Source organism: Oncorhynchus mykiss, chromosome 2 (assembly GCF_057628025.1).
Source record: "Oncorhynchus mykiss isolate SJ-2025 chromosome 2, ASM5762802v1, whole genome shotgun sequence".
Lineage (NCBI taxonomy): Eukaryota > Metazoa > Chordata > Actinopteri > Salmoniformes > Salmonidae > Oncorhynchus > Oncorhynchus mykiss.
The window spans coordinates 78,231,367-78,257,307 of record NC_143023.1 but is presented as its reverse complement, the minus strand read 5'-3'; the positions used below and the strand labels follow the sequence as shown (position 1 = coordinate 78,257,307).

Below are 25,941 nucleotides of genomic sequence, written 5' to 3'. Positions count from 1 at the left end.
GACGGAAGGATGGAAGCACTCTGAGGAGAAGTGTAACCATTCCTGTTAGGCAAAGTGAGGGGGTTATGGGAGCTGAGCAACTAAGTTTCAGAAAAGCATGTCACAGAGACACACACTCATGCACGCGCCCAGCAGGCTGGAAGGCAGTGAGAATGAGGGATGAGAGGTAGCACAATGAAAAGGAATCTAGAGGAGAGGTCGTCATAGCAACATTGAGAGAGAAAACATTTGAGAGAGAAAACAAGCACTGCTTCCTGTTCTCTCATATTTTTCTCCTGCGTCTTTCCTTTCTTCATGTCTCTCCTCTCTTCACATCTGCTCTCCTTCATATTTTTTAATTATCTTATCCTTCCCTCTAGTGGTTAGAGCGTTGGGCCAGTAACCGAAAGGTGTGTGTCAATCTGTGTGTCTCTCTGTGTGTGTGTCTGTGTGTGTGTCTGCCTCTCTCTCTCTCTCTCTCTCTGTGTTTCTCTGTCTCTCTAGCTCTCTCTCGGTGTCTCACTCCCTCTGTGTTTCTCTGTCTCTCTAGCTCTCTCTCTCTCTATGTATATCTCTGTCTCTCTCTCTCACTTTCTCTGCCTCTCTATTTCTGTGTGTCTGTCTCTGTGTGTGTGTGTGTGTGTGTGTGTGTGTCTCTCTCATTTGAATTCTGTACACAACAGGTGTTCGCTGGACCGGGGAAGGCTCAAGGACTTATGAAACGCTCCCCACAGCACAGCTAAATGGTGCGGTGTGTGTGTTGTAACGCTGCAGAGAGAATGAGAATCTGCTGCCATGGCGACAGGCCCAGCAGTATCTTATAGCAACAGGTTGCTAGGCTGCCTGCATTGGTAGATGAGTTGGAAGCTTTTGTGTGTGCATTTGCATGTGTGAGTTTTGTAACGGATTGTTGAGTTCAGAGGAGTAAATCAAACGCATCAAGTTACATTGAGTTCTCTTTGGCCTTGTAGATTATGGCTGTTGACGCTATTTGGCACAGCATTAAATCCAGTAAGGTTTTAATGTCCATAACATTGCAATGGTAGATTTTAAGACTTTTCTCTTTAACCTTTTAATCTGAAACCTTAAACTTTAAACCCTCAGACTGTTGACAGCAAGCCCACCTCAGAAACGTTACAATCGGGTTACTTACAGTGCCTTGCGAAAGTATTCGGCCCCCTTGAACTTTGCGACCTTTTGCCACATTTCAGGCTTCAAGCATAAAGATATAGAACTGTATTTTTTTGTGAAGAATCAACAACAAGTGGGACACAATCATGAAGTGGAACGACATTTATTGGATATTTCAAACTGTTTTAACAAATCAAAAACTGAAAAATTGGGCGTGCAAAATTATATAAATGCACCTGCACTGTGATAGTCTCAGAGGTCCGTTAAAAGCGCAGAGAGCATCATGAAGAACAAGGAACACACCAGGCAGGTCCGAGATACTGTTGTGAAGAAGTTTAAAGCCGGATTTGAATACAAAAAGATTTCCCAAGCTTTAAACATCCCAAGGAGCACTGTGCAAGCGATAATATTGAAATGGAAGGAGTATCAGACCACTGCAAATCTACCAAGACCTGGCCGTCCCTCTAAACTTTCAGCTCATACAAGGAGAAGACTGATCAGAGATGCAGCCAAGAGGCCCATGATCACTCTGGATGAACTGCAGAGATCTACAGCTGAGGTGGGAGACTCTGTCCATAGGACAACAATCAGTCGTATATTGCACAAATCTGGCCTTTATGGAAGAGTGGCAAGAAGAAAGCCATTTCTTAAAGATATCCATAAAAAGTGTCGTTTAAAGTTTGCCACAAGCCACCTGGGAGACACACCAAACATGTGGAAGAAGGTGCTCTGGTCAGATGAAACCAAAATTGAACTTTTTGGCAACAATGCAAAATGTTATGTTTGGCGTAAAAGCAACACAGCTGAACACACCATCCCCACTGTCAAACATGGTGGTGGCAGCATCATGGTTTGGGCCTGATTTTCTTCAGCAGGGACAGGGAATATGGTTAAAATTGATGGGAAGATGGATGGAGCCAAATACAGGACCATTCTGGAAGAAAGCCTGATGGAGTCTGCAAAAGACCTGAGACTGGGACAGAGATTTGTCTTCCAACAACACAATGATCCAAAACATAAAGCAAAATCTACAATGGAATGGTTCAAAAATAAACATATCCAGGTGTTAGAATGGCCAAGTCAAAGTCCAGACCTGAATCCAATCGAGAATCTGTGGAAAGAACTGAAAACTGCTGTTCACAAATGCTCTCCATCCAACCTCACTGAGCTCGAGCTGTTTTGCAAGGAGGAATGGGAAAAAATGTCAGTCTCTCGATGTGCAAAACTGATAGAGACATACCCCAAGCGACTTACAGCTGTAATCGCAGCAAAAGGTGGCGCTACAAAGTATTAACTTAAGGGGGCTGAATAATTTTGCACACCCAATTTTTCAGTTTTTGATTTGTTAAAAAAGTTTGAAATATCCAATAAATGTCGTTCCACTTCATGATTGTGTCCCACTTGTTGTTGATTCTTCACAAAAAAATACAGTTTTATATCTTTATGTTTGAAGCCTGAAATGTGGCAAAAGGTCGCAAAGTTCAAGGGGGCCGAATACTTTCGCAAGGCACTGTATATTTGCTTGTTGTTTTCTAGAATTAGAATTACATTATTCCATTTACTCTATATTTTTTTCAGTGACAAACAATGACCATGTTGCTATAGAAACAAAGTGACTTCATCAGCCAGCAGCAACAGGTAATTGAACAGGTGTTGCTGTAGCTACAGAGCAGGAGAGGTCAGGCTAGTGTGAGAAGGGTGTTTACTGTGCAGCAACATGGAGATGAGGTACCCAGGCTTCAAGCCTCGCCTGCAGCATCGTCTGGTCCTGCAGGGCCCTCCGAGAGGTACCGCCCACAAAGCCCAGGTCACCAACTCATTGGCCACTCCCAGGGAAACATTCTACTTGCCCCTCCCACCTACCCAACCTCGACTGGAGTTCTTGCACTGGGTGCAAGTGGAGAACAGCGAAGAGCAGGAGAAGAGGTGGAGGGATAGGGCTGAGAGGGAGCAGCGTAAGCCCCAGAGGGAGGCCAGCCTGCCTCGCCTCTCTCTACTTCCTCCTTCCAGAATGGGCCCCCATACCTTGGCACGCTTCTTCTTCCAGTGGAGGGGGAGACCCAGGCAAGTTCAGCCGCATCCAGAAACAGCCCCTACCCATAGGCACTTCTTGTAGTATTCAGGGGTAGGGGTTATTTTTGGATAGTTCCTTCAAGTTTATTTGCCAGTTGTTATAAATACATTGGAAATCTCAATGACGAGCTTTCACATAAAAAGAGTGCAGGACAAATATAGGTGTACATCCACAGGAACTGGAGCGGGGCCAGGGGGAGCCAAGCAGACTCACCCCAGGATGTGGACCCTGAGTGGGGGGAGAGAGAGAGACTGCTCTGGCTCAGTCACCTGAGGGCTCCACCACTGGACAGCCAGGGCAACATACTGCCCCCTAGTGGCTTTAAACGGTAATATTTGTAGAGATGTACAGTATATGCTGTTGTATATGCATGGTTCAGACATGCTCAGTCTTAAAACAGTGAATAGTTGTAGAATAGTGACAAATGCCTTTCTATATATGTGACTGAGCAGATCGATTCAGTCTTATTTAGCAACATTAGAAATTGTGTTTTTTACAATGGATAAAAGAAGAGACTCAGAGCTAGAAAATGGTACATCATACGCTATGGTTGAGGAACAATAGGAAAGTAATTCTGCTTTGAAAGTTGTAAACTTGTATCCTCACTTTTGAGAAAATGTCCTTTGAATGTTTTGGTACCTACTGGAGAGCTCTTCATTGTCTACACCCATTCAGCAACGTTCACAACCTCTTAAGCTTTAGCCCCACCCATCTCTTTAAGGGTTTATCTGAGCGTTCTGTCCTAACAACAGCAGTCAGGCACCCAAGCTAACTGGCTAATGTTGGCTAGCTTGCTAGCTACTTCCAGACATAAATGAGAGAACAGCTCACTGACCATTTTACTCACCCTATTGAAATGGATACTTGCATAGTGGAGTATTTTGTTAAAACATGTAGCTAGCTAGCTAAACAATGAACCATAATCCCAACTCATGAAGTTACAACCCTGCATGAATCTGCAGGTAGCTAACAAACCAGGTTCAACGTTAGCTAGCTAACATTAGGCTATAACTAGCAAAGCAAATGGCTCTGATATACAAATAATATTACTACACAGATCACACACATAACATTAGCTAGCAAGCCAGCCAGCTAATGTTAGCTAGCTAGCTAATAGTACACTTTAACTTGAAATGAAAACAACTTTCTGTCAAAATTAGAAATGTGTAATAACTGAAAATGTAGCTAGCTAGTCTATCTTACCCGTATAGATGGAATGGATGCTTCTCCCTGTCACGGTTGCCCTTACTTAGTTTGAAGATGTAATCCGGAGACAGGTGTTATCTCCATCTCTTTAGCTATCATACTCTAATTCTACTGATTTCAAAACTTGGTCCTCCAGAAAGTGGAGATCAACACTTATGCAGTTCTACTACACGATATATATATATATATATATATATATATATATATATATATATATATATATATATATATATATATATATATATATATATATATATATATATATATATATATATAAACACCTGCGTTAGACAGGATTACCTACACATACTGACCAGCTCAAATAGACAGAAGCTGCTACATGGCAGACCAATCCGAACTCATCTCTCGGCATGTCCAGCCCACTCATTATCTCAGCCAATAACGGCTAGCGGGAAGGTTGCTCCTCCTTTTTCTGTGGCTAAACCAACTAGGCTTGTAATTGAACAATTGTATTTGTATTTCAAATCAAATCAAATTGTATTAGTCACATGGGCCGAATACAGTGAAATGCTTACTTACGAGCCCCTAATTAACAATGCAGTTTTAAAAAATACAGATAAGAATAAGAAATAAAAGTAACAAGTAATTAAAGAACAGCAGTAAAATAACAATAGCCCATTTACAAATGGCATACAAGTTTGTTATTAAGGCACATGAAAGTTCACATGTTCAAGAAGGCATTTCTGCCAAAAAACACATTTTGATAAAAATGTAAAAGTTTATGTTCTTCTGTGAAGTAGGGACGCGCGACATACGCCTAGTTTCCTGGAACAAGTCACATATGTGTTTGTGTGTTCGTGTGTTGAAGACGTGGACGATATGGGCCGCAGACAGAGGACCCTCAGACAGGAATGACACACACCTCCACCACCCAAAGCCTGCCCCTGCCGCCTCTCCTCATGCTCCGCAGACAAACCCTCTGCTACCGGTTACCTCGGAAACGACCCCCGGAGCACCTGATTTGCCCCATGAAGGGCAGAGCAAAGACTTCCTGAACACTCACCCTGACAGTAAAGACTACTGACTATCTGCATCATTGTCTGTGTTGCAACCTTCTTTTTGTTTAATAGATGGCAGTCCAGTGAACCTTTTCACTGGACTGCCATCCAGTGAGGGGTTGTTCAATGGAAGTTTCAATGGAAGTTACAAAATAAATGTTTGGGCTGTGGGCCTAAATCCTTCATGTGGATGTGATCTGCCTCTCTGTGTGGCTATCATGACTACAGGGTTTACTGTAAACACATGTCATTGCGCCTTTTTCTTTGTGTGTTATGTGTTGAAAATGAACACATACTGGCAGAGTGAAATGGGTCATCAGGGTCGGGTCACAAACATAGACAGTAAAATCTGTCTTCATTTTAGAATGTGGAAGGTCATCATTTTCAAAGTCACCATAGTCATCACTTTGGGATGTGGAAGGTATGTGGGTTCTTAGCATACTGGACAGACCATACCTCTGCTCAGACCCGCCCTTACCTATGTTTTTTTTTTCAAAAGAAGAGGTTATTTAGTTCAGTCACCACAACACCAGTCCAGTTATGGCAGAGAAATCTGAACAGACTGATGCTCCTTCTCCATATAAAGACCTAACCTTACCGGTCATGTTTCCCAAACTGCATACAGAAGATGAGGGTGGTGCTACTACCTTCTCATCGTCGACATGCAACCCCAACCTGTGGAATATGTTGCATGCAGCCGAGACCAGATGGAGCGAGCAGTCTCAACCGTCCAACGGAAACGGGGCCGAGGTGTCCGTTGGGGCGGGAGAGACAGTGATCGAAGCGCTAAATATGCAGAGGGTGAGGATAAATCAATTACCTAGACTCGTGTCTTATCCTACTTTTACTGTGGGGGTTTGGGTTTTAACTTCAGTAGGCTACTACATGTGCTAGAAGGCGCATTCAACAGTTTGAGTTGCTCAATCAATGCAACTTTAGTTGGATAGTGTCCTACCATCTTGGCTGTGACAGCGAATCAATGTGTGATACGTCAAGGTTTGAAAGATGAAGACAATATCTGCTCAGATCTCAATTGCGACGATTAAAAGCATTATCAAAGGCAAATTCGTCTGCGCCAAGACATGCGCCAGCGTTAGACACCAACCACCACGGCATATAATGTTGATCAAAAAAAATGTCGCGACCGCATGTTTCTGCAACGAGGCGCGCAGATCTGAACGGAGCGTCTGTAAATCTTGATGGTACTGTGACTGTAGCACATATAATGAAAAATGTAAATGAGAAACGCGTTTAATATGTAGGGGGTTAGTTAGGCTATTGCTGGGACTAGAATACAAGGCTGTATACCTGGAGTTTCTAAAGTTATGACCCAAAAGGAACCAATCCACCTTGTGAAATATAGCTTGCAACCTGGTCTCAGCGAATTTAATAATTGTTCTGTACAAAAATCGAGATACTCCAGTATGATTATACGTTTCGTATTGGTATGTATTATGGATTTGTTCAATATGTACTGAACAAAAATATAAATACAACATGCAAATCATTTCAAAGATTTTACTGAGTTACAGTTCATATAAGGAAATTAGTCAATAGAAATAAATAAATTAGGCCCTAATCTATGGATATCACATGACTGGGAATACAGATATGCATCGGTTGGTCACAGATACCTTTTTTTAAAAGGATCAGAAAACCAGTCAATATCTGGTTTGATCACCATTTGCCTCATGCAGCGCGACACATCTCCTTTGGATGGAGTTGGTCAGGCTGTTGTTTGTGGCCTGTGGAATATTGTCCAGCTCCTCTTCAATGGCTGTGTGAAGTTTCTGGATATTGGTGGGAACTGGAACACGCTGTCAAACACGTTGATCCAGAGCATCCCAAACATGCTCAATGGGTGACATAACTAGTGAGTTTGCAGGCCATGGAAGAACTGGGCCATTTTCAGCTTCCAGAAATTGTGTACAGATCCTTGCGACATGGGGCTGTGCATTACCATGCTGAAACATGAGGTGATGGCAGCGGATGAATGGCACGACAATGGGTCTCAGGATCTCGTCACGGTGTCTCTGTGCTTTCAAATGGCCATCAATAAAACACAATTGAGTTTGTTGTCAATAACTTATGCCTTCCCATACCATAAGCCCACCGCAACCATGGGGCACTCTGTTGACAACTTTGACATCAGCAAACTGCTCGCCCACAAGACCGCATACACATGGTCTGCAGTTGTGAGGCCGGTTGGACGTGCTGCAAAATTCTCTGAAAAAATGTTGGAGGTGGCTTATTGTAGAGAAATTAACATTAAATTATCTGGCAACTGCTCAGGTGGACTTTCCTGCAGTCAGCAAAACTATCCCTCAAAACTTGAAACATCTGTGGCATTGTGTTCTGTGACAAAACTGCACATTTTAGGGTGCTCTTTTATTGTCCCCAGCACACCCTTGTTATGATCATGCTGTTTAACCCGCTAAGGTCGATGTCCGCTCCCCTGGGGAAATCTATTTTGCATAGTAATAAAATCTGCATAAAAATCTGTTAATTTTAGCTAGAGATATGTATTTTTTGCGTTGGATACATCTTAATCCACTGCATCCGCCTGTGTCGCACTTATGCATCTGTGGTGACAGGTAACACAACTAGAGTGGTGTTTGTCAGACCATGAGACATTCCGAAAATCGGCTTCTCTCAAAATGGTCTGTAGCGTCAGAACAGTTTGAGCTACACACTAAAATGACCCCTCTATGGAAAGGGTAGACACTCACGAACACGTACATCTCGGTTTTACTCGTCTGAAGGTCCCACTGTACAAATGGAAAAAATCTATGGAAGTATATACTGTATTCTGACCCCTTCACTTTTTCCATATTTTGTTACGTTACAGCCTTATCCTAAAATGGATTAAATTATTTTTCCCCTCGTCAGTCTACACACAATACCCCATAATGACTTAAGCAAACAGAGGTTTTTCGATTTTTTTTTACAAATGTATTAAATAGAAAAACATTTAATATTATATTTACACAAGTATTCAGACCGTTTACTCAGTACTTTGTTGAAGCACCTTTGGCAGCGATTACAGCCTCGAGTCTTCTTGGGTATGATGCTACAAGCCTGGCACACCTGTATTTGGGGAGTTCCTTCCATTCTTCTCTGTAGATCCTCACAAGCTCTGTCAGGTTGAATGGGGAGCGTTCTTGGGGACCTTCAATGCTGCAGAAATGTTTTGGTACCCTTCCCCAGATCAGTGCCTTACTAACACTATCCTGTCTCGGAGTTCTACGGACACTTCCTTTGACCTCATGGCTTGGTTTTTGCTCTGACATACACTGTCAACTGTGGGACCTTACATAGAAAGGTGTGTACCTTTCCAAATCATGTCAAATCAATTGAATGTACCACAGGTGGACTCCAATCAAATTGTAGAAACATCTCAAGGATGATCAATGGAAACCTGAGCTCAATTTAGAGTCTCATAGCAAAGAGTGAATAATTATGTAAATAAAGTATTTCTGTTTTTAATTTTTAATACATTTTTAATACATGTTTTCACTTTGTCACTATGGGGTATTGTGTGGAGATTGCTTAGAATTGTTATTTATTTAATAATTTTTTTAATAAGGCTGTACCGTAACAAAATGTGGGAAAAGTCAAGGGGTCTGAATACTTTCCGAAGGCACTGTATATAGAGACAGTTTAGTGCCAAAAATAAGGGGTTAAATACACGTACAAAAAAAATAACAAATGTTTCCTGAGCTTTCTTATATCGCTCAGATATAGGACAGACACTTTAGGACAAACTTCCTTTACATTTTGGGGGTGGACTATCTTTTCCATGTAGTGAATCTGTTATTCAATGCGTTTAAATGGTCTAGTAGCAGTAAGGCCAAAAATACCTTTTCATCAATTCATTTTTTATATATATTTTTTATACTTCAAATTCCAAATCAAATAGCAAAATGATCATTGGTATGACCTTCTTAAAACAATTCCATATAGTTTAGTAGAACCCCCAGGCTTAGACAGGGCTTAGACTCTTATGGGTAATCAGTTTCTTGATATGCCACACCTGTCAGGTGGATGGATTACGCTCACTAACAGGGATGTAAACAAATTTGTGCACAAAATTTGAGAGAAATGAGCTTTTTGTGTGTATGGAACATTTCTGGGATCTTTTATTTCAGCTCATGAAACATGGGACCTACACTGCATGTTGTGTTTATATTTTTGTTCAGTGTAGCAAATATTTGATTTAATTTATTTCATTTGACCTTTATTTAACTAGGCAACCTTTAACTAGGCAAGTCAATCTATGGGGGACATACATTTTTAAGCCTATATTCATTATAAGCCTTCAATGAGAGGCAAGGTGATGTTGCACAGAGAATATTCATAAGCTGGCATAGAAAGGTTGTTTAAAGGTTGTGAACATGTACTAGGTTAGTTTGGTGACATTCAGAGGGTGCGAGAGTGACCAACTTCATGAGGTAAACACACCACACCCACACTTCATTAGGTAAGCTATACTGAGAGTCTGGGCCTTCAGAAAAACAGGTTCACTCTGAAACCTTTGAAGGTCAGAGTGTGCAGCTATTGTCTCCTACACCTTATTTATATAGGCTTTATTTGTGTGCGTGTTCAGGTCAGTTACAGTTTCTCCATCTACTAAGCTCTACCAAAATAAAGTGTGCTGCTGTTCTCCACACTGACATGATTTTCTCTACCTGTCCTGAGCACTCTCTCTACTGGTTCAGTCCCACACTGGTAACAGCCGTGCATCTGCATTTAGTGGAGGCTGTTGAGGGGAGGACGGCTCATAATAATGTCTGGAACAGAGCAAATGGAATGGCATCAAACCATAGCTGTGTTTGAATACTTATACTAACCATACTATTTGTGATGTAAATGGAGTAAATAGTATGCTTATTGGTCAATGTATGGGTATAGTTAGTATGGCAAAAGTTCCCAGATGTCGTACTGCATTAGCCAAAATACGAAGTATACGAGCAGTGGATACTATTTCCATGCTTTTAGGGCCCATAATGCAATTCTTCAGAAAGTGGGCGTGGCTTCATATAATTTTCAGATTTGAAGAAAATGGCAGAAAATATGCAGCCGAAGCCCAATGAGAGCGGATACAAATGAATTGCTTTAACTAATTATTACAAATGTTAAGAAAATGTTGAGCAATGTAATAAAGTAATGACTTTTCAAGTAAGTTACCTTACACGTTATGTTGGCTGACAATTTGTTAGCTATGCTATCCTTACGAACTACATAGCATATCATTACAGCAGTATGTACCCGTATGTTAGCTATCTACCTAACGTTAGTTGGCTACTAATACATCAAACTTGACACTGTATTAAATACAGTGGCAAGAAAAAGCAAGTGAACCCTTTGGAATTACTTGGATTTCTGCATAAATTGGTCATCAAATTTGTTATGATCTTCATCATATCACAACAATAGACAAACATAGTGTGCTTAAACTAACGACACAAATTATTGTATTTTTCTTGTCTATATTGAATACATAATTTAAACATTCACCGTGAAGGTGGGAAAAAGTATGTGAACCCCTAGGCTAATAACTTCTCCAAAAGCTAATTGGAGTCAAGAGTCAGCTAACCTGGAGTCCAATCAATGAGACAAGATTGGAGATGTTGGTTAGAGCTGCCGTGCCCTATAAAAAACTCACTAAATTTGAGTTTACTTTTCACAATAAGCATTGCCTGATGTGAACCATGCCTCAAACAAAAGAGATCTCAGAAGATCTAAGATTAATAATTGAAGACTTGTATAAAGCTGGAAAGGGTTACAAAAGTATCTATAAAAGCCTTGCTGTTCATCAGTCCACAGTAAGACAAATTGTCTATAAATGGAGAAAGTTCAGCACTGTTGCTACTCTCCCTAGGAGTGGCCGTTCTGCAAAGATGACTGCAAGAGCACAGTGCGGAATGCTCAATGAGGTTAAGAAGAATCCTAGTGTCAGCTAAAGACTTGCAGAAATCTCTGGAACATGCTAACATCTCTGTTGATGAGTCTACGATACATAAAACACTAAACAAGAATGGTGTTCATGGGAGGACACCGCGGAAGAAGCCACTGCTGTCCAAAAAAAACATTGCTGCACATCTGAAGTTTGCAAAAGTTCATCTGGATGTTCCACAGTGCTACTGGCAAAATATTCGGTGGACAGATGAAACTACAGTTGAGTTGTTTGGAAGGAACACACAACACTATGTGTGGAGAAAAAAAGGCACATCACACCAACATCAAAACCTCATGCCAATGGTAAAGTATGGTGGAGGGAGCATCATGGTTTGGGGCTGCTTTGCTGCCTCAGGGCCTGGACAGCTTGCTATCATCAATGGAAAAATGAATTCCCAAGTTTATCAAAACATTTTGCAGGAGAATGTTAGGCTGTCTGCCAATTGAAACTCAACAGAAGTTGGGTGATGCAACAGGACAACGACCCAAAACACAGAAGTAAATCAACAAGAGAATGGATTCAACAGAAGAAAATACACCTTCTGGAGTGGTCCAATCAGAGTCCTGACCTCAACCTGATTGAGATGCTGTGGCATGACCTCAACAGAGCAGTTCACACCAGACATCCCAATAATATTACTGAACTGAAACAGTTTTGTAAAGAGGAATGGTCCAAAATTCCTCGTGACTGTTGTGCAGGTCTGATCTGCAACTACAGAAAAAGTTCATTTGAAGTTATTGCTTCCGAAAGGTGGGTCACCAGTTATTAAATCCAAGGGTTCACATATTTTTCCCACCCTGCACTGTGAATGTTTACACGGTGTGTTCAATAAAGACATGAAGATGTCTAATTGTTTGTGTGTTATTTGTTTAAACAGACTGTGTTTGTCTATTGTTGTGACCTAGAAGATCAGATCAAATTTTATGAACAATCTATGCAGAAATCCAGGTATTTCCAAAGGGTTCACATACTTTTTCTTGCCACTCTATATGCTATCTAGCTAACTATCCAATGTGTATTAACCCCGTAATTCTTAGTTTATCTAAGTGGTATAGTCGTTGTGTGTTCTCAATGGACATTCTGTTGCTTTCGTAAATTTGCAATGGCTATCTACTCCGATTTCAGAGCACTCTCGTCTGAGTGTACTAGAGCGCAGAATAACTGATGAATTTATGAACACTCAACACCCATTGAAATGGCCGGTGTCAGTAATCATCAGCATAATAAAGTAATTCAATTGTTGCCAGCAGCACAGTTACAGTCACCAACGCTCTGGATAACATGAAAACCATCTCTGCTAGGGCGAGTAAAATGGTAAAGTGAGGTGTTCTCTTATTTGTGTCTGGAAGTAGCTAGGCAACGTTAGCCTGTTAGCTTGGGTGCTTGATTGCCGTTGTGAGTTCCAATGTGTGCTCTGAACGCTCCGAGAGCGAAACGCTCTGAATTTACAAACGGACAATCTGACAATGCTCTGAATTTACGAATGCCTAGAGGGCCTTCTGGTACTCCAGATTAAGAACACACCCAAAGTCATAAAATGTCTAGCTAGTAATTTGTTATGCTAAAAAGCTAGCAAGAGGTTTCATAGCAACAGCATCAACTTCTGGTAGACAGGCGAAGCTCTAGTACGCTCAACTGAAAGAATACAGTTTGTTTACAGTTTACTAAAATGTATTAGTATATAGTATGTAGTATATTCTCATTAAGTATGTAGTATACAGAATGTTAGTATTGGTATTCGAACACAGCTCTACTGTTTGATGTATTTGATACCATTCCACCTATTCCGCTCCAGCCTTTACAACGAGCCCGTCCTCCCCAATTTGCTTCCTGCAACACTAACTCAAAAAAGTTCTGGGACACTGTAAAGTCCATGGAGAATAAGAACACCTCCTCCCAGCTGCCCACTGCACTGAAGATAGGAAACACTGTCACCACTGATAAATCCACCATAATTGAGAATTTCAATAAGCATTTTTCTACGGCTGGCCATGCTTTCCACCTGGCTACTCCTACCCCGGTCAACAGCACTGCACCCCCCACAGCAACTCGCCCAAGCCTTCCCCATTTCTCCTTCTCCCAAATCCGTTCAGCTGATGTTCTGAAAGAGCTGCAAAATCTGGACCCCTACAAATCAGCCGGGCTAGACAATCTGGACCCTTTCTTTCTAAAATTATCTGCAGAAATTGTTGCCACCCCTATTACTAGCCTGTTCAACCTCTCTTTCGTGTCGTCTGAGATTCCCAAAGATTGGAAAGCAGCTGCGGTCATCCCACTCTTCAAAGGGGTGGACACTCTTGACCCAAACTGCTACAGACCTATATCTATCCTACCATGCCTTTCTAAGGTCTTCGAAAGCCAAGTCAACAAACAGATTACCGACCATTTCAAATCTCACCATACCTTCTCTGCTATGCAATCTGGTTTCAGAGCTGGTCATGGGTGCACCTCAGCCACGCTCAAGGTCCTAAACGACATCTTAACCGCCATCGATAGGAAACATTACTGTGCAGCCGTATTCATTGATCTGGCCAAGGCTTTCGACTCTGTCAATCACCACATCCTCATCGGCAGACTCGACAGCCTTGGTTTCTCAAATGATTGCCTCGCCTGGTTCACCAACTACTTCTCTGATAGAGTTCAGTGTGTCAAATCGGAGGGTCTGCTGTCCGGACCTCTGGCAGTCTCTATGGGGGTGCCACAGGGTTCAATTATTGGACCGACTCTCTTCTCTGTATACATCAATGAGGTCGCTCTTGCTGCTGGTGAGTCTCTGATCCACCTCTACGCAGACGACACCATTCTGTATACTTCTGGCCCTTCTTTGGACACTGTGTTAACAACCCTCCAGGCAAGCTTCAATGCCATACAACTCTCCTTCCGTGGCCTCCAATTGCTCTTAAATACAAGTAAAACTAAATGCATGCTCTTCAACCGATCGCTACCTGCACCTGCCCGCCTGTCCAACATCACTACTCTGGACGGCTCTGACTTAGAATACGTGGACAACTACAAATACTTAGGTGTCTGGTTAGACTATAAACTCTCCTTCCAGACCCATATCAAACATCTCCAATCCAAAGTTAAATCTAGAATTGTCTTCCTATTTCGCAACAAAGCATCCTTCACTCATGCTGCCAAACATACCCTTGTAAAACTGACCATCTTACCAATCCTCGACTTTGGCGATGTCATTTACAAAATAGCCTCCAATACCCTACTCAACAAATTGGATGAAGTCTATCACAGTGCAATCCGTTTTGTCACCAAAGCCCCATATACTACCCACCATTTCGACCTGTACGCTCTCATTGGCTGGCCCTCGCTTCATTCTCGTCGCCAAACTCACTGGCTCCATGTCATCTACAAGACCCTGCTAGGTAAAGTCCCCCCTTATCTCAGCTCGCTGGTCACCATAGCATCTCCCACCTGTAGCACACGCTCCAGCAGGTATATCTCTCTAGTCACCCCCAAAACCAATTCTTTCTTTGGCCGCCTCTCCTTCCAGTTCTCTGCTGCCAATGACTGGAACGAACTACAAAAATCTCTGAAACTGGAAACACTTATCTCCCTCACTAGCTTTAAGCACCAACTGTCAGAGCAGCTCACAGATTACTGCACCTGTACATAGCCCACCTATAATTTAGCCCAAACAACTACCTCTTTCCCTACTGTATTTAACTTATTTATTTTGCTCCTTTGCACCCCATTATTTTTATTTCTAATTTGCACTTTCTTCCATTGCAAATCTACCATTCCAGTGTTTTACTTGCTATATTGTATTTACTTTGCCACCATGGCCTTTTTTTGCCTTTACCTCCCTTATCTCACCTCATTTGCTCACATCGTATATAGACTTGTTTATACTGTATTATTGACTGTATGTTTGTTTTACTCCATGTGTAACTCTGTGTCGTTGTATGTGTCGAACTGCTTTGCTTTATCTTGGCCAGGTCGCAATTGTAAATGAGAACTTGTTCTCAACTTGCCTACCTGGTTAAATAAAGGTGAAATAAATAAATAAATGTAAAAAATGAAGGTGCCACCAACCTCCTGTGATTTGCATACCCTTATTCTGTTCATCATCGCCCTGCCAGTAGCCAGTGTTGTATATATACCAGGTTGTACCTTTCGTACCGCATGGCTAACTTTAGTTGTATGCTCAAAACATCATGGGAGTTTTGTGTTTAAATGATCAGGTTCATATAAATGGTTGAACTGAATTCCTCTTTCCCTTCTCATCATTACTGAATTGTTATAAAGACGTGGCTATGAAACCCACAAGACATAAACAAATATTGGCAACAAATAAGTCTGAACTGACAGTGGTTATTCTGTCCAGAAGAAGTCGGTTTTAACATGTTTAAAACAATTGTTTTTATGCGGTACAGTCTAGACTAGTGGTAGCACCGTGTATCGCTAGCAGATGCAAGTTCATACATAATCAAGCTAGCTAAGAGAGAGAGAGTTAGCATCGTCAGGGACGGCAGAAAATCATTTGAGACGAGCGTTGGAGCGAGAAAACAACGTGCTTAAAAAGGGAGGAATATACAGTGGGTAAAGGAAAATACTTTTATTCAACTTTAAAGATGAACTTTGGAATTAAAAACTGGTAAACAAGCAAACTTGAGGAGGAAACGTCAGTGAGTGAAGTTAATGCATATCACGTGACTGAGGAAAATGTTGCTGTGGCAGAACAGAACGTTGCCGTGGTTGAGGACAATATTAAAGTGAGTGACAATCAGGAAGGAGCCTATTGAGAAACAAAAAATGTCTGGAATTGTTGGAAGCATTGTACAGTTGGATGAAAGCATTGAACACCGGAACTTATATCAAGAACGGTTGGAATGCTAACGGTTGCAAATTACATTGACGAGGACAAAATTGTGCCAAATTTGTTTTGTGTAATGGGGTCGAAGGCATTTAATTTATTAGTAGCCTGCTACAGACAGACCAGGTAATAAGACATATGGGGACATCGTAGAAATACTGAAAGGACACTTTTCACCAAAACCACTAGTTATTGCTGAAAGGTTAACGTTCCACAGAATAAATCAGGAAGAGGGAAAATCAGTGACAATGTTTGCTGACAGAGCACTGTGAGTTTAATGATGTCCTAAATGACACCATTAGAGACAGACTAGTATGTAGGCTACGCAGTGAAGTTACACAAAAGAGACTATTGACTGAAAGTAATCTGACCTTGGCAAAGGTCATTGAATTCAGTGTGTGCAAAGGGTATTGAATTCAGTGCCTTCAGAAAGTATTCATACCCCTTGACTTATTCCACATGTTGTTGAGTTACAGCTTGATTTCAAAATAGGTAAAAGAAAATGCAAAAATTATCCAGCTATACACATTACCCCATAATGACAAAGTCATGTTTTAAAAATGTTAGAAAATGTATTGAAATACAGAAATACTTAATTTACATAAGTGTTGACACTGCTAATTCAATACTTTGTAGAAACACCTTTGGTGGTTATTACAGATTTGAGTTGTTTTGAGGATTTTCTCCCATTCTTCCTAGATTTTCAAGGCTTTCCACAGATTTTCAATGGGATTCAAGTCTGGGCTTTGGCTGGGCAACTCAATGACTTTAACATTCTTGTTCTGAAGCCATTCCAGCATTGCTTTGGCTGTATGCTTAGGATCGTTTTCCGGTTGGAACATAAATCTTCACCCCCAGTCTAAGGTCGTTTGCACTAAAAAGCAGGTTCTCATAAAGGATTTGCATGTATTTGGTTCCATTCATTGTTCCTCCGCTGAAAAGCATCCCCATACCATGATGCTCCACAGCCCTGTTTCACGTTAGGGATGGTGTTAGATGGGTGATTAGCTGTGCCTGGTTTTCTCAGGCCAAAGAGTTTAATTTTTCCTCCAAACACGACGAGTTGAGTTTTTACCAAAAAGTTATATTTTGGTTTCATCTGACCATTCTCCCAATCTTCTTCTGGATCATCCAAATGCTCTCTAGCAAACTTCAGACGGGCCTGGACATGTACTGGCTTAAGCAGGGGGACACGTCTGGCACTGCAGGATTTGAGTCCCTGGCGGCGTAGTGTGTTACTGATGGTAGGCTTTGTTACTTTGGTCCCAGCTCTCTGCAGGTCATTCACTAGGTCCCCCCGTGCGGTTCTGGGATTTTTGCTCACTGTTCTTGTGATCATTGCGTGGAGCCCCAGATCGAGGGAGATTATCAGTGGTCTTGTATGTCTTCCATTTCCTAATAATTGCTCCCACAGTTGATTTCTTCAAACCAAGCTGCTTACCTATTGCAGATTCAGTCTTCCCAGCCTGGTGCAGGTCTACAATTTTGTTTCTGGTGTCCTTTGACAGCTCTTTGGTCTTGGCCATAGTCGAGTTTGGAGTGTGACTGTTTGAGGTTGTGGACAGGTGTCTTTTATACTGAAAACAAGTTCAAACAGGTGCCATTAATACAGGTAACGAGTGGAGGACAGAGGAGCCTCTTAAAGAAGAAGTTACAGGTCTGTGAGAGCCAGAAATCTTGCTTGTTTGTAGGTGACCAAATACTTATTTTCCACCATAATTTGCAAATAAATTCATTAAAAATCCTACAATGTGATTTTCTGGATTTTTTTTCTTATTTTGTCTGTCATAGTTGAAGTGTACCTATGATGAAAATTACAGGCCTCTCTCATCTTTTTAAGTGGGAGAACTTGCACAATTGGTGGCTGACAATACTTTTTTGCCCCACTGTATATGCCTTATCACAATTATTTTACAGCCAGTTACTGGGACGTCATGGTATAGTTTCTGCTTTGACATGCACTGTCAACTGTGGGACCTTATATGGACAGGTGTGTTTTTTCTAAATCATGTCCAAACAATTGATTTGGCCATAGGTGAACTCCGATCAAGTTGTAGTGACATCTCAAGGATGATCAAAGGAAATTGGATGCACCTGAGCTCAATTTGGAGTGTCATCGAAAAGGGATGGGTATACCCTACTTATGTAAATGAGATATTTCTGCATTTCATAATTATTTTACATCAAAACTGTCTAAAACATCCCAAAAACATTCCTTACCCCAGGATACTTCAACTGGTGACTATCCAGGAGAATAAAGAAAAAGGATCACTGTTTCTGCATAAATCTGGTAGATTCATTAACGGGACAAGTAAAGAATCGGCTTACTCAGAGCTTTGTCTAAAAGCAGGTTTGGATTTTGTCATTATGGGGTGTTGTGTAGATGGGTGAGAATTATTTTTATTTTTTATCTATTTTGAATTCAAGCTGTATGACTACATTCTGAAGGCATTATAGGTGAAAAAGAGGCTCAGCAGTTGAGTTCATCAGGGCGAGTGTACGGAGTTGCAACTGAAAATCAGCGACCGGGGAATAGGGACACACTTCCGCTGAGGGAAGTTTCAGGTTTCAAGTTCTATTAGTCGTATGTACAGGGTACACATATTATACACCGACCAACAAGTGAATGTAGGCAACAACATCTCCGCCATGCTGATCCTCAACACGAGGGCCCCACAAGGGGGTGCATGCTCAGCCCCCTCCTGTACTCCCTGTTTACCCATGACTATGTGTCCATGTACGTTTCCAACTCAATCATCAAGTTTGCTGACGACACAGCAGTGGTAGGCCTGATTACCAACAATAATGAGACAGCCTACAGGGAGGAGGTGAGAGCCGTGGCAGAGTGGTGACAGAAAAATAGCCTCTCCCTCAATGTCAACACAATGAAGGAGCTGATCGTGGACTACAGGAGACAGCAGAGAGAGCACACCCCCATCCACATTGAAGGGCTTCAAGTTCCTTGGTGTGCACATCACTGATGACCTGAAATGGTCCCTTCATACAGACAGTGACGTGAAGAATGTGCAACAGCCCCTCTTCAACCTCAGGAGGCTGAAGAAATTTGGCTTGGCCTTTAAGGCCCTCACAAACTTCTACAAATGCACCATTGAGAGCATCCTGTCTGTCTATATCACCACCTGGCACAGCAATTGGACCTTCTGCAACTGTAGGGCTCTCCAGAGAGTAGTGCCGTTAGCCCAACGCATCATCAGGGGCAGTCAGCACAACTCATCATCAGGAGCATACTGCCTGCCATCACAGGAAGACCAGGAAGATCATCAATGACCTCAGCCACCCGAGCCATGGCCTGTTCACCCCGCTACCATATAAACATTTTTAGAAATGTTTGCAAATGTACTAATAATAAAACTGAAATATCACAGCAATTACAGCCTTGAGTCTTTTGGGGGCAGGTTTAGGGTGATTAAATATGAAGAGCGGGTGGGTGGTGGGCGGGTTGAATAAAGAGAAAATAATACATTAAAAAATCCATAAATGTAGACTATCATTCTTGTGCGATTTATATCGATAGGCCACATTGAAGTTTTTTGTTTAATTATTTTAGGCTATCTGGCATTAGTGTGTAAACCTAAGCTTTAGGGCCTAACTGTAAGCGTGCCAAATAGCTACACGCAAATCGCCAAATTATTTTTGGAATGGCCAGAAATCCATGGATATCTATCCATGGAGCCAAAAATGACAATGTCAGAGTTTAGTTCAATAAGAGAAAATCTGTGAAATGGAGAGTTGAAAATAAAGAGAAGGGAGAGCTAGAAAAGTAATGTTTGGGAATGATTTGGTAAAGTGGTAAAAGAGGATGATAGCAGTGTTATGTGTGATGATTGTGAGGTGCTGTAGGCCCACAAATTTGTCAGTCGCATTTCTTGCAGTAAAGGGAAATTCCAAATGTAGTGCAACATTTGGACTCTGGAACAGGAGTGAAGAAATATGATTTCTTTCTTTCAGCATTTTCAGAGAATTCGAATGCGCAGTTAGATACCGTCTGTAGAGGTCCTATCTTTATTAGCATCATAAAAGCTGATACTAGGCTATTTCAACCACAAAAATATAACATTTTATCAGAAACGTGTTGGGTCTTTTTCACAGCTGTCGTTTTCACAGCTTTCAGCAAAATGAACCTCTGCCAAGCCTATTTTTGCACAGAAAATCTTTTTTTTTTTTTTTTGCCCTGTCCGTAAAAGTGTTTGCTTCACGAAAGAAGCAGAAATGACAGGGAAAACTTTACCGATGTCAACTAGATGGAAGCATTAATTCTATCGATTTATGTCATTCTGGTGAGCAAGGGTTTAGCCTATTTAGTCTTCTAGGGCAACATGTAGGCCTTATGACAGAAGATAAGCTGCTTGTATCTAATTATAGACTACTTGACTAACAAATAGCCTACCAAAATGTATGCAGATAAATATATAAATCAGGCCAAAAAAATATTGCACCCCCTGTCAAATCATTCTACCTTCCCCGACTAGCCTACAGCGCATTTTCTGTATTAGCGGGTTAAAGTCGAGTGCAGGCCTCAGATTTTCACTTTATCACATATAGGCCTAGTAAGCAGTTATGGGTGGGTTGTTAGCAATTCCGGGCGGTTGCGGGTGTACAAACAGCTGACCCACACACCACTAATCTCTTGTGTAAGACGCAGTCTACAAAAATACACTGAAACACCGACTTCAGCCAGTCCACATCATGTTAAAGACTTACACAGGTGAATCTGTCACTGTGAGAGGCATCACTGATGTCACAGTTCAGTTAAATGGACAAACTGAAAAGCTGCCACTATGGCGTGAAGGGAGACTATCCATCACTACGGGGACGTTTGTGGCTGGAGAAAAATCACACTAAACTGGCCATCAGTGCGTACAATGACATATGAAGACACAGGTCTACCCGCCAAGAAACATGGAGATGTATTTAATGGAGTGCTGGGTAGCATGAAAGACATTACAGTGAAGCAAACTAACATTTCTGAAAGCACGACTCGTACCTTATGCTATCGGACCAAAAGTCGAGGCTGACTTGGACACTTTAGTCAAGAACAAAGTCCTGGAGCCCATCAGTATGGGTGAATGGGCAATACTCATCGTACGAAGGATGGTGGAATCAGGATATGTGGAGACTTTAATTACACAGTTAACCCTGTGTTGTCCACTGAGCAGCATCTTCTACCACACATCATTGACCTTTTCCCGGATTTAGCTGGGTGTCAAAGTTCAGCAAAATCAACCTCTGTCAAGCCTACTTGCAGATGTATGTGGATGAAAAGTCAAAGGAGTACAATGCTACCTTAATGACATCCTCGTTACTGGAAAGGACGAAGAGGACCATCTCCTGAACTTGGATGTGACCTTACAGAGACTTAAGGACTATGGACTCCGAGTTTGTAAGGACAACTGTGCATTCTTCTAATCATTGGTTGAATACCTCGGACACGTCATCGACGCCACGGGCCTTCACACGCCTCCGTCCAAGGTCAAGGCTATCTTGGACGCCCCAGCTCCACAGAACATGAGCAAACAACCTTTTTTTCCTGGGGTTACTGACGCTTTCTCCCAAACTTAGCAACAAAGCTGATGCTACTGCATCAGTTGCTTTGTCAGGACAAAACATGGAAATCAACAGAACAATGTGAGGAAGCATTTTTGAAAACCAAGGAAACTCTCCTAAAATCTGAGCCACTGACGCACTTTGAACCGTCATTGCCCATCCAACTACCTTGTGATGCTAGTCCATATGGTGTAGGTGCAGTCGTGTACCATATCATGCCTTCCGGTGAAGAGATACCGACCACTTTCTCATCATGGACATTGAACAAAGGAGAAAGTAACTAAGCACAGACAGATCGGAAAGTCCTAGACGTTGTTTTTGTGGTGCGTAAAATTCGCCAGTATCTGTACGGGAGGAAGTTCATCCTTTTTCCAGATCATCGTCTGCTGACGAGCATCTTTGGACTGCATACTGTGATTCCGTCACTTGCTGCAAGCAGGATGCAAAGTTCCTCATGTCAGAAGGTCCCCAATATACCTCAACTTGCACCTCTTTATCAGTGGGATTGGCCGGAGGAGGCATGGTAACGTATACACTGCTTCTTGTGGTTGTGGATGTACATAGCAAGTGTCCAGAGGTTTCCATCATAAGGTCTGCTACTGTCGGTTCGGATCGCCACTCCAACTCTTTAGTGACAATGGTCCGCAGCTTGTGCCACAAGAAATGGCCACATTCCTAAAGGTGAAAGGCGTACAGCACATCAGATCCCAGCAGATTTCCCCGTGGGGCTCACAGTCACCTTCACAGGACTGTTGTTCATAATGGGGAAAATGAATGTAAGAGGAGATGAACATTAAGGTTAAACCTTTCGCACCTCCTTACTTACCTTAGTTGGTATGAGCAAAGCATCATGGAAATGATGTGTGTAGATGGTTGAATTCTTGGGAGAGAGAGTTCTGAGTTAAAAAAAACTTTATTGAGTCTGGGAACCCACAACACAATAAACACTCAAACGAGCAAAAACATGGTTAAACATCAATTAAACACACAACACCAAATCTTCCTCTACAGTAACAACAGCCTCTGAATACCCCATGTACTCATAAACAGCCCAATGCTATTAACCATTTTGTAATAGGCAAACTCAAACCTCAGTCTCGCTGCCAACATCCCCTCCAGCAATCCCACCACATCCACAGACCCCTGTCTCCGAATACTGTTCTTTCGTGTCTTCCAAATTGCTAATTTAACTGTCCCTGACACAAAGTTAAGCAAGAGAACTATACCCCATTGACTAAACCTGTACTTTGGCCCAAATATAAACAATTGGGAAGAGAAAACTTCTCCCAGAACTGAGAACCAACTAGTGATCAGGTCAATCATCCCAACCAACCTGGGACACTCTAAGAATAGATGTGCCAGAGTTTCAGACTCAGCACAGAATGGAAACCCCCCCCCCCAACAGTAGGATCCAGGTGTACCAGATGAATATTGGTGGCTATAGCTCCATGTATTATCCTCAATTGGAGGTCAGCTGTCCTCTTATCAATAGGCAGTTTAAATTAAGACCGCCAACAGCCTTTTGGGGAGACACCTGGACCAAACACACCTGCCCACCTCATAGATTTGACCCCTTCCAGGGTAGAAGCATGGGACACTTTTACCCATTATGTACATGGCCTTCTTTCCCACTGCTTTGAACTCCCCCATCTCCAGGATATTGAAGGAAAGCAGCATCCCCACGTCCTCTTCTATTGCCCCTGCAGCAGCACTAACATTCAGCACATGGAACACATAATCCAGACCCTCCGTCCACCGATGAGAATTGTAAGCATCAGTCACATACTGCCGATGAAGTACTGGCAAGGAATTGCAGGCCTCAGCTATGACCATCCTCGGTAGCCGAGATGATTGGATCCCCGCTCTTTCTCCCAGCTCTTCCAACGATCTGCTCCTGCTCCGTATCAGATGACCCAGCTTGGTACACCCCACACCTAACAGGCATGAACGTAGGCTGGCTGAACCCGTAGCACAGGACTGGATGACAGTGTTATTAAAAAATAGGCTCTTCATAAAGCCACATCCCTGGTGGGGTGCCGGTCTTACGGGACATGTCGAAAACTCTCCAAGCCTGCATAACAGACTCATAGAATGTAGTCAGGCCAGACAAATCACCCCCTCTAGCTTTAAGAAGAAAGGGTGCTTGTCTAAACCCAAACAGCCCACTTTCCTCATCAATGTGTAGGCTGAGTCGACCCAGCTAGAACCATCACTGTACAACAGTGCCTGGGCTGCTTGAAGCCTGAATGCCATGATCCTAGAATAAATGTCCACCAGGCCTTGCCAACCTTCGTGGCAGGTACAGGGCTGCAACCTTAATCAAATGTTGTCCAGACCAGAAAAAAATTGACAAGGGTCCTCTGAAGCTCTTGTATCAGACCCCACAGTGGCTGTAAAATCATTAGTCTGTGCCACAGGGTAGAGGTAGCTAGGTTATTGGATGCCAGCACCCCTCCCCTATAAGACAACTGGGGTAGCATCCCATTTACACCCAGACAACCTAGCACACACCTTCTCCACCACACACTTCAAGTTCTTTTTTTGAAAGACCTCCGAGCCTAGAAAGAAAGAAAAAAGTCTTCATGCCGTCTCTGCCCCATTGAAGCCCCCCGGCTAACCGTGGAGCGGACCCTATCTGAAAATGACCTGCCCACAGCAATTCACTCTTTTCCCAATTAACTCTAGACGAGGAGGCCCCCTCATACACCTTTAAAGCGTTTGAGAGAACCTTAAAATTCTCACCCCATGTAATAAAAACTGTCAGGTCATCGGCATACTCAGACAGTGCTATCGTGGGACCCTTCATAACCCCTGGCACAGAGAAACCAGTAAGCCTTGCTCTTAAAAATTAATCATTGGTTCAATTGCCAGACAATATAACTGTCCTGAAATTGGGCATACCTGCCTAATACCCCTTTGGTTGGGGATGCGGCAGCTCAAACCACCCCCCACCTCCCCCATACACGAGGCCCAAGCATATAGTAAGCTTATCCAAGACAACAAAAAAAAATTCCCAAACCCAAAAGCTTTCATTGTTTTGAACAAGTATAGGTGGTCCACACGGTCAAAAGCCTTCTGATCCAAAGAAAGCAAACCCACATTCACATCAAACAGTTTACAAATGTCTAAAACATCTCTTATTAGAAACAAGTCATCAACAATAGAGCGGTCAGGTACACAGTAAGACTGGGCTTTGTGGACCAACAGCCCCAGATATTCTTTCAACCTGTTTGAGAGACACTTAGATATAATTGTATATTCTGTACACAGCAATGCAACAGGTCGGCAGTTTTTTGAAAGAGCCAAATCCCTCTTTTTTTGGCAACAATGAAAACACAGCACATTGACAGCATACAGGAAGAAAACCCTCATGAAAAGATTCACACACCACTTCATAAAAATCCCCCACAATATAACCCCAAAGGTTCTTATAGAAATCAGATGGTAAACCATCGATGCCAGGGGCTCGGCCTGACGAGAGCTGCATAACTGCAGTGGACAGCTCCTGCAGAGTAATGTCAGAGTCCAAAGCAGCTCTCTGCTCATGTAACAACTCTTCAGTCCATGTAACAACTCTTCAGCACACAGAGGATCACAATCCTCTGACTTATAGAGGGCAGAGTAGACATCCACGGCATGTTTGCGCATCTCACCGTCATCCGTGGTCACCTTGCCAACAGGGAGACGAAGGCAGACTATCTGTTTGTGTTGCAATGACGACAGTCCTAGTGGTTAAAAGAAAAGTGCTAGCAGCATCCCTATCTTGAGGGTAGCAAAGTGAGACATTAATCAAGACACCCTTCACTCTTTCATGTAAAAACGACCTCAGTTCATGTCTCTTGTCCTGTAAGTTCATAACTAGTCCGGGGTCATTCTGAGTGAGCAACTTCAATTCAATAGATTTTATGTCCTGTTCAAGGGCCCTGGTAGTCTCTTTAGCTTCAATACTAGACAGAGCAGTATACTGTTGACAAAACACACATACAGTGCCTTGCGAAAGTATTCGGCCCCCTTGAACTTTGCGACCTTTTGCCACGTTTCAGGCTTCAAACATAAAAATATAAAACTGTATTTTTTTGTGAAGAATCAACAACAAGTGGGACACAATCATGAAGTGGAACGACATTTATTGGATATTTCAAACTTTTTTAACAAATCAAAAACTGAAAAATTGGGC

At 42.3% G+C, this 25,941-nt stretch overlaps 1 protein-coding gene across 2 annotated transcripts in view; it reads left to right on the top strand.

The window, feature by feature from the left end:
- Positions 1-5,892: 5,892 nt before the first annotated feature.
- The window catches only part of LOC110496911 (S-adenosylhomocysteine hydrolase-like protein 1), a 40,038-nt gene continuing 19,989 nt past the window's right edge, over positions 5,893-25,941 (top strand). For both annotated transcript variants that reach the window (XM_036956197.2, XM_090208596.1), the window contains exon 1: positions 5,893-6,210. In XM_036956197.2, coding sequence (XP_036812092.1) covers positions 5,950-6,210 — 261 coding nt within the window. In that variant the 5' untranslated portion in view covers positions 5,893-5,949. The remainder of the gene's footprint in view (positions 6,211-25,941) is intronic.